This window comes from Cryptococcus neoformans, chromosome 4 (assembly GCF_000149385.1).
Source record: "Cryptococcus neoformans var. neoformans B-3501A chromosome 4, whole genome shotgun sequence".
Taxonomy (NCBI): domain Eukaryota; kingdom Fungi; phylum Basidiomycota; class Tremellomycetes; order Tremellales; family Cryptococcaceae; genus Cryptococcus; species Cryptococcus deneoformans.
Genome location: NC_009180.1, coordinates 1,686,915 through 1,696,480, shown reverse-complemented (window position 1 = coordinate 1,696,480; position 9,566 = coordinate 1,686,915). Strand labels below are relative to the sequence as shown.

The 9,566-nt window shown below is 47.0% G+C and overlaps 4 protein-coding genes across 4 annotated transcripts; 2 read left to right on the top strand and 2 right to left on the bottom strand.

Moving 5' to 3' along the window:
• Positions 1-2,171: 2,171 nt before the first annotated feature.
• CNBD5910 (hypothetical protein) lies at positions 2,172-2,779 on the top strand (the record flags this gene model as incomplete). Its single annotated transcript, XM_770544.1, has 2 exons — positions 2,172-2,510; positions 2,573-2,779. The coding sequence occupies 2 exons, from the start codon at positions 2,172-2,174 to the stop codon at positions 2,777-2,779; spliced, it is 546 nt and encodes a 181-aa protein (XP_775637.1).
• Positions 2,780-3,223: 444 nt separating this feature from the next.
• On the bottom strand, positions 3,224-4,194 carry CNBD5900 (hypothetical protein; the record flags this gene model as incomplete). Its single annotated transcript, XM_770543.1, has 4 exons — positions 3,224-3,406; positions 3,483-3,549; positions 3,629-3,711; positions 3,817-4,194. 4 exons carry the CDS (start codon positions 4,192-4,194, stop codon positions 3,224-3,226), a joined length of 711 nt encoding a protein of 236 aa, XP_775636.1.
• A 478-nt stretch (positions 4,195-4,672) lies between these two features.
• Positions 4,673-5,142, top strand: CNBD5890 (hypothetical protein; the record flags this gene model as incomplete). The annotated part of the gene is made up of 3 exons (XM_770542.1): positions 4,673-4,701; positions 4,837-4,932; positions 5,001-5,142. 3 exons carry the CDS (start codon positions 4,673-4,675, stop codon positions 5,140-5,142), a joined length of 267 nt encoding a protein of 88 aa, XP_775635.1.
• Positions 5,143-7,430: 2,288 nt separating this feature from the next.
• CNBD5880 (hypothetical protein) lies at positions 7,431-8,764 on the bottom strand (the record flags this gene model as incomplete). The annotated part of the gene is made up of 5 exons (XM_770541.1): positions 7,431-7,863; positions 7,919-8,204; positions 8,259-8,367; positions 8,425-8,539; positions 8,598-8,764. 5 exons carry the CDS (start codon positions 8,762-8,764, stop codon positions 7,431-7,433), a joined length of 1,110 nt encoding a protein of 369 aa, XP_775634.1.
• Positions 8,765-9,566: the final 802 nt, after the last annotated feature.

Here is a 9,566-nt window from a genome sequence, read left to right as displayed (position 1 = left end):
CAAGAGTGACCTAATCAGCACGTTCAAGTGTTTTGTGGCACCAAAATGGACTCGTATTCTCAAAGATTTTCAGGGTGAGGGCGACATCAACAAATCTCTCGAGCGGAAAAGGAGCAACGGACCCAAACAACGAACCCAAAACTATCATGTACTGCGGAGAAGTGGGTCACGAAGTAACTTTTTGTCCCGAGAAGGGGAAAATACCAGCCAATGCGGGGAAAACACCAATGGACAAGCTCCTTCCCTTCCCTATCCGCAATCAATATGTCCATGATTTGATTTCCGTTGCGACTTCGTCAATACGACATGACAATCGATCTGGTACCTGACGCCAAACTGTGGTGCTTTCGCGCTCGTGGAGCGACAGACCCTGAACAGCAGTCGGATGGTATCCGCATGGAACGAGGCGCAGGATGGTGACGGGCATGAAACTGATTTGGGGAGGAGATTAATGAAGATCATAATGTCGCTATTGAAAGCAGTTATCCGGCTAGGACGAAGGGAAGCGGATGAGGAGCAGCGATGAGGATGAAGGCTACCGGATGACCCCAGGTCCGGGCGACGAGGGAGAGCGTGGTGGAATTTTTTTTCCAGCAAGGACTTAATATTAATAAAGGACCACTTCAATATACTGGGATGTGCTATCTCCTTAGTATCCTCGCCTAGGCCATCTCAATCACCAACAAAGGATCAAGTTTACTCTACTTACAGCAGTTCATAGCCTGTCTTGAATGCTAAGGAAATGGCTGTGTCAAGCATGTTGACACCATTAATGTTCAGAATTTGACAATAACTTGGCGAAAAATTAGTTCCTCGACGCAGGGATCATGTATCAAATTCCATCTGCGAGTCCTCCTATGGTTGATGACGCATTGCACACCCATCCAGCCTTCCTGGGTCTATGGAGCAGGTCTAGCTCAGTCATATATAAGTGGTCAGTGTAAAAGATGTTTATTTCTGTGAAGTAAGTAATCCAACTACTACTTCGTTTTCTAAAAGGGGAACTTATGCCAGCATTTTACAAGCCAATGAACTTCCTGCGCTGTGGGCTTATTTGTGATTCAACTATCTCATGCAATAATGACCGGGTAGCTATGGACTTGGTCTGCACACCTCTAATTTGTTAGTTATTTATGTGCCTATTGTTGTATGAGCGAGCAAATGGGGACAATGGGAGGGAAGCCGGAGATTCAGAGAGAGGCCCTTTGTGGCGTGACTGGTTTCATGTCTTCCATTAGATTCTATTACAGTTCTTTCCTTCCCTTTAAGTCTTCATAGACATCTCACAACACCTATTATGTTGCATAGGGAAAGTTGAAAGAAATGTACAGCAGAAAGAAACAGATGAGCCACGACCTTGGCTCTTTCTCCCCCCCCCCCCCCCAGCGCGATTGCTGACCAATTACGGCTCTATGCCATTAACCGGCCCTAGCCCTCCATTGGTACCCACAATGGACTTCATGCTTTTAGGGAAGACAGATGATATATATATGATGGGTAATGAAATGGTGGATGAAGTCACAAATTCGGGTGCCAATCAGTCAGGTACACTTGACACTCAGAGGGACATTGATGATTCCTAAAAGCCAACAATTCTCCTTATGTATCTCCCTTGCTATTGTACCATTGGTGTCGGCGAAGGTTATATGGGTTAAGGAACGTCCTTGCGGGACACATAAACGGACGGAGAAGCAACGAACGAAGATCAGATGTTGTCTGCTGCGCCGCGGGCTAGCAACAAAATCCATCTCATTTACGTAACTCCTCCGGCCTCGCCTTCCGACCATGCCTCCACCATCGCCATCCATTTGGGATGCTGCTGGTCTGGTGAATAAAATTACAAGGCATGATTTTGAATTGGCATTTCATCTCCAAATCATATCGCAGCAGTGACAATGCCCCAGGATATACCAGAAGAAGATGTTTCTCGCATTTTGTTTCACCTCCAGCTTCCTCCATCCGATTTTCTCCCTCTTCCACCTCTCCAGTTCCTCCGAGCATATCTCCATCTTCTCCCACCGTCTCTTCTGGAACCATTCGCTATCATTCCACCCAAAACACGCACTTTAATCCCATCCATCAAGCGCCGAAGGCTCATTCATTCCACCACACATCCATCATTCCTCACTGCCTCTCAAGGAAGGCTCCGCTGGCCTCTCCTTTGGGAACGCATGGGCGGCGATCCATTCGCTCCGATCAGCGAGAGCGCTGAGGAAGAAGCGGCATGGGCAGAGTCATCATTTATGAAAGGAACTGCTGGGAACCAGCAGGTGAGAAAGCTTGGAGGGTTTTTGAGGTTGATGGAGGAAGAGAGGGAGGCAGAGGATGTGAGAGCTGCAAAACGAATGGAGAGACGCTTAGATCAAGAAGGGGAAGAGTTTGAAGAGGAAAGCGATGAGGAGGAAGAGCGGTTCGGAGCAAACCAACGGCCCCAGATGGCAGAAGACCAACAAGAAGTTGAGCTTGCGTTCGAGAAGCGTTTGCTAGAACTTTTCCTCGATGGTCTAGACGTAAATGCCTGTTTTTCTTACCAAATCAATCAGCTGATTACATCCGATTCGTATCACTATAGACAATAGACTACTCCCCGATAGACTTTGTGGATCCTCCGGGAGGAGATCCTATAGCTCAACGAGACGCCGAAGATAGATATTTTGACGATGAAGAACCGAGTCAAACGCCCAACGGGACGACGCAAGGCGAAGGTCTGAGAGGACGAGAGATGATGGTTGATGAGGACAAGACGGCCCAGAATGGTCAGGGAGATTATGATTACTAGATTGCACTATATTAGTATCTTTGGATGATCATTAATAAATACAATCATTACTATAAACATCAAAAATACACCTCGATTCCTTTATAGAGATAGTGAGGAGCTCTTGGCCGACGGTCCAGGGTTACGTCCCCTTGGACATATCTGGCCGATGATCAGAGCCTTCCTATTCTCATAGACAATAGGCTATATCAGATCCCCTTGGACCATGTCCAATCTCAGCGACTGAATGGTACAGGCTTGAGGACTGTTGTTTAGGGAACAAGACCTGCTCGAAGTATTGTCAAGCGCCATAGTATCGTCATCTGCACTTTGCTCGATCAACAGATCAGCAATTGCCGCTACAAATACCAATACATAAAGACGTATACTTCAGTTCCTTCTCGAAACGACAAGACTACAAGACCCTCATGGTACATCGTCCACTCCCTAGTTAGAAATGTTCACTCAGTTCAGAAAAGGCAAGACCTCTGCCAGATACATGACCCGTCCGTTCACCCCGTCCTTCTCCGCCAAGACCTCTACATCTCCAGGTCGGACCCTCCATCCCCCCTTGGCACTCTCATCTTTCACGAACTCTACTGAAAAGTTCGGAAGGAGGGTAGGCAGAGTACCTTCGCGGGGCGTTCCCTATTTTGACAAAGAATTAAGAATTGTAAGTCATACAAGTCAAGGGTTATGACGACAAATGAAAAGAAGAACGTACGTCGATAATGTGAGCACTAATAAACTTGAGAGCTGCGTCTTCTGGCGTCTGACCGGGAGATTGGTGCCTATCATATCACAAAAGCCATCATTAGCACTCTGCCTCTGTTCGAGATTTCGCAATTGGAAAGGCGAAAGATGACTCACGGTTTTTTTTCAAGCGCCAAGATGGCTTTATCGACGGGGACCAATACTGTCGAGCTCTTCAGCTTTGACTCCAGTCTCTTGGCCTTAATCACAAGTCAGCAAAGGAGCAAAGATCGGCACCCAATATTACTAAACGATGAGGCAGGATGAAGAGTGGGCGTGGAGGAGGAACACAGGAGACAACATACAATCTCGACGCTGTCTCTAGCATAACTCCACCACAGACTCGCTGTACGCTCAGTCGTCAACATATCTGCCACGGTAGGCCTCGTGGTCACATCCCCTCCAACATTGACACCATGATCACGAGAGCCTCCCGAACCAAGAATAACATCCACTAAACTCCCTTCCTCTCTTGTCAGCCCCCCTGGATTCCCTTCTCCTCGGACCTTATCTCCATTACCTGAAAAAGATACTTGGGAGTGGTCTTTCCTATTGTCAATGGAGTTGGAGGAAGTAGATGACCGATTATATGCTTCAGGCTGGAGCATGGCGAACGTTGAAGAGCCCACAGTCGCTAGGAGCAGGAAGCCAGCGGTAATAGTTCGGAGTTTCGGGCTTAACATCCTTTTGTTATTGTTATGGTACCTCTGGTTGATCAGCGGATAATTACAAGTTCAAAAACAATGTCTGAACCTGAGATAAAAATTATCGATCGAGATGACGGTGCGACGTGTGAGACTGGAGTTGATGAAGGAGGCAAAAACAAGAAGCGGGAATGGTTTGCACCATAAGCAAAAAGTGTGGCGCCACCCGGAATCGAACCAGGGACCGCACGATTTGTTTCTTGATGAACTTCAGTCGTGCGCTCTCCCAACTGAGCTATGTCGCCTTCTTGGTTTCTTTTTTTCTTACATTCTATGTTAGTTGAAATCCATGTTCTTATGCATGAAGCTTCCTCACCTCTCCTTCCGCCACAAACGGAAATACTCGGTCTTATACCTTGCGGCCGAGGCAGTCTCTCGCCCTCCCTGCGCCCGCTCTGGTGCATCTCAGAGCTTGTCTACTTACAACTTCAGCACCAACAATATCACATCACCCAAAATGTCTTCTACCTGGAGAGAGTTCATGTCGTGAGTGCAGAAACAATGGGAGAAAAGCAGAAATCGGAGGAACGGTGCTGACGGCAGGACTCAACTCTATCGACGTATCCCATCTTCGCTACCTTCAATCCAATTGCCCATCCATTCCATCACACATCCAAACAGTTGGAACAAGTACACCTCTATCGCCTCTCGTGCCCTTCGACAGGCTCTCAATGAGACCGACCGTGTCGCCGCTGAAAAGCGTGCCGTCATTGGCGTGTAAGTAATTCGTTTTCCTTTTCGGCAGCGCGAAACCTTTATCGGTTGGGATTACGCCGGCAAAAAAGGTGCTGGGAGGGAGATGAGGGAAATATGGCTGATATTGTTGGTAGGCGATACCAACTCTGGGAGAACGGTCAGTCTGGCGAGTCCAACTATGTTGTCCCCCCTCCCAAGGAGGCTAAAACTTCTGGCAAACCGTCCGTCTAAATCGAAGCGCAAAAGGCAGAGAATGATGGAAGGATAGAAAGAAGGAGTAGAAACAAATGCATGAAATGGTTTGATGAGGTTTCCCGGTGAGGTGGATGTGGTCGGAAAAACAGAGGTTAATTTGAGGACTTGAATAGAAAAATCCAGGGAACTGGGAGGATTGATGTCTGCAGAGCGTACGGCAGGTGCTGGATAACGATTTGATTGGCACGGCGACATAGCGGACGGCTTTAAAAGCGTTCATCAACCAAATGACTGAATCAACAGAGCGCATCATCGACACAAGGCTTCAAATGGTCAGCAATTATTAGCAGAGCGTAGTTTCTAATCTTCCCATGTTCGTCATATTATCACTTACCTTTGCCCGTACTGCCACTCGGCGAAGGTCTCAATATCACCGTCAAATTGCCGTCAAGGATAAAAATGGGATCAGTGGTATCAACTGACGACTCTTACCTGCGGACTGCAACACCTTGCGGATTGCGGCATCACGTTTCTCAATCTTTCTCGTCTAGATTTATCATCACTCCGTTTACAGAGATGCGGTCAGTATGGATAGACTCATTCTCAGAGGTGCCTGAGATTAGGATCAACCACGATGGGGCCGCTTCTGTCCACGTGGCTCACAGCCTTCACACCAACCATTAACCAGCCGGTAGTCTTTCATTGAGTCTGTTCTGCCACATCGTGTGAAGCTCCCATCATATCGCCCGATCTACCTGCCTTCCTCGGACTTGGAGATTTACAAGAGTATCCCAACCTCGGACTTGGCAATGACTCGAGAGAAACTCACTTGGTGGACCTAGCTTCTGATGCTCAAAACCCTTCGAAGAACGCTGAAACTTGTGGTTAATGGCCACGAAACATGCCAGGAACAAAGGTGCGGCAACTCGAAAGGAGCTATCTCAATAAAAACGTTTTTTTTTTTGCATGCAGTCACTAAGCCGCGTGGTTAATTTCTCATCAAGAGTAAGCTTCAACCATCCACTACTGGTTGAGTCCGTGTTTTGATACCAAAACGAACCGCACAAAAGATGTGTCATTTGTCAGATCGACTCACTGTCTATATCAATGCCACGAGGATGTCGCTTTCAAGTTTTTCCCTTTTTTATCCTTTTGGGTTTCCTCCTTATTCTCCATTTCTCCTCTCCATCTATCAACATAACGTCCCCACCCCAGCATTCCGTTCCATGCAGTCTTCAATTACCCTGGTCCTGTTGGCGTTACTCCTCATCATTTCCTTTTTCCAAATCTTCGCATTTGGCTTCAACACCAGAGTATTGCCATCCTCGATGAGGACTTCATCGCCCGAACTTCACCTGGTATAGCACTCTACATTAATCCTTTTTTCCCTCTAGACTTTGATTATTGGGAAAGGGATTCTGCTGTCAAGGCGGAGCCAGTTGCGAGGAAAGGGATTGATGAGTCTCGAACAACAACGCCTGCTGGCATGGAGATGCTGTAAAAAAAGTATAGTTTTGGATCCCTTATAAATGTATACGACGATATGTAATTGCAATTATCTGTTGAATTGTACAGTAAGTCAACTTCATGCAACCCCAGGATCGCATTTCTCTCAATTTCGTTTTGTTCTTGACCTGTCACCTCCCATTTTTTCAAGAATCGCGCACAATCTTTCAACCAAGTCTTATTATCTATCATTCTGCAATTGTAACCTGATGGGTGTCGAACTTCGTGGGCGCCAGTCGTGGTGGAAACCGACAGCAGGTTAAAGATCGCAGTGGTGGTCGTCCCATCGTTCCACATTTTTGCTGTTTAGTTCGTAATCTCAATAATCTCTAACTGTTTGCTATTCTTTCTCTACTTGACAGTGCAAATACTGCTCGGTTTAAGGGTGCGGTATTCGATCTTTCCATCAAGAAGCAGTCAAAAGCAAGCCTGTCAAACATCGCAAAAGTCTCAGGTAACTACCTACTATTAGGCTGGACCGATCTCGTTGCTGTTTTGTAGTCAACTTTCTATGTCGTGCTATGGGATAGACGCCATTAGGTGCTGTGCTTTGATAGAGTTAAAGTAAGTCAACCATATCATGAATTACATCCGGATGACATGATTTGCCGCCAATCGGTGCTGTATTGTTCAGGTTGATGTAACAAATCTAAAAAATGAGGCAGGGACTTTTCGAACAACATGTCATACAGATAACTCATTATGCATTAATTAATTGTCTAGGTCATAATCTATATAAAAATGCACATCTAGATATCCCAGATAGCAGGCCTGCTGAACATCTACGACATAATCTTCTCACGGATTTCCTTCATTTCTTACGCCCATCGACCAAGTAACGCCATGAGAGCGGAACCTAAAAGCATACAGCAGAAGACATAAGCCAACTTGGAGTTGCTCGACTTCATCATCCTGGGGTTTAACAACACCTCATGGGCGAGCAATTCGACGAGACCGGTGTAAAGCAAGATACCAGCAGAAGTCGCATCGAGGACACCTGAAATGATGTTGGCTTTCGCACCGTTACCGTTGTAGGTGGATCGAACACCGAGACCGATGGCGACGCCAACAGGTGTACATAGAGAGTAGAAAATGGCGGCGGCGTATCGCGTCCACCACAGATTTTCGGGAAGAGTGAGGATTGAGAGACGGGAACCGAGACCGAGACCTTCGAACATTTGGTGGAAGATGATGACAATAAAGAGGGTAACGAAGGATTCGTCGACAGCGAGAGTAAGACCGATGATAACACTGGGAGAATAAGTCAATGCATGCTAGACGCAAGAGCTTTTTGAGGAAAACTCACGAGTGAAGAACGACACCGAATTCCAAAACTGCAACGGCGATAAGCTGAGCAGCAGCCTCAGCTTGACTAGGAAGCTGGTTCACAGTCGAGACATCAGAGGCAGACTCCACATCCTTGTCCTTCTCGCCCGATGGTGTGCGATGATGTCCGTGAGGATGAGAGGCGATGTTGGAATGGTCGGGATGAATGTGATGGTCGGGAGCAGGGGCAGTGACATCCACGCCAAGAGGAGGTTCGTGGCTGTGGGAGTGCGCGTGCGCATCAGTCTCGTCGTGAGCGTGGGAGCCTTGCGGAAGATGTCAGCTAATGTCGGCTTCGCGAGGACACAAAGGAGACACACTGTAATTGATGCCCAATCGCTCTAGTCGTCGTGTACCCGCTCGATAAGCGGCGACTTCAGCAAAGAAGATGAAGTAGACAGCAGCCATAACGATGGCAGGTGCCCAATCCTGTGTTAAATGCGATCAGCGGGAAGCATTTCTGTATACAAACCAAGATCGACTCACATAGTCCTCCCATGCGCCTTTCAGACACTCTGAAGTCAACTCTTCCCATGCTGGTGCTAAGAGATGTATAAACGCTGTTGCTATGATTACGCCTGAACCGAAGTATTTGGCAAAACTGTATAACCCTATCAGCCGCGACGTCTTTAGAACACGTGAAGGATATTTCGGCTCACTCGAACACCGGCCTTGGAACGAAACTGCTTTGTCTCAAGATGATAGGGAGTACTGTGCCAATAACTGACGTAACCAATATGATGAAGATGGACCCAATCCGCAAGCCAAAGTGAGATTCACTGTTGTCCATGGCACAGGGGTCCACATCAGCAGCATCGTCGGACATGTTGTATGGTGTTTTTGTGGTCGTAAAAAGCGGAAGCGGAGCGGAGAGCTACCAAGACGGTTCTTTCAACACGGAGTGCGGAAGGTGAGTCTGATTGTGAAAATATATGATTTATATATGATTATGCAGTTACAATATGCGTGTCTACACGTTTAGCAAAAAGAAAAGAAGCGACTCTCAGCGGCTTCCCCTCATCCTCATTTCTGCAAAAAGGGGACCCTTGCGGTAGTGAATCTAGGTACGCTACGTATGCGGTACACGCGATAATTACCGGAACTGGAAGGGTGCGGCGCCTTATTTATCTTTGCTTAATTAAGAAGCCACCCGTCAGCAAATACCAATGCGCTCATTTTATAGATTTACCAGTTCGATGTCTTGGAGCGAGGCGCATAGAGCATCGAACACTACAAAGCCAGACAGGAGAGCAACGCGAAACAAACAGTGGGGCAAGGTATTTTTAGAATACCGGTAGTGATTCAGAGCTGCTAAGCAAAGACTAAGTACCGAGGAGGACTTTTCTTCTCTCCCCTTCTTTTGACTCCTCGACTGCAAAATGAGTACATTTCTGTTCTCTGTATTGCAGGTACCCCACCTTTACACCTCGGTGATGGGTCCTCCTCTGAAATAGGCCTACAACTTTTGCTAACCGACATTTGGTAATCGGTAATTCTTTGATTCTCGTACCGAAGCTTTGCCTACTTCGGACACAACAACAACCCTATAACACGCGCGAACACCCATTAAACCGGCAAATCCTCAATCCGCAATTCTCGTTCTTCTTCCAGAATATCCATAGGATTTT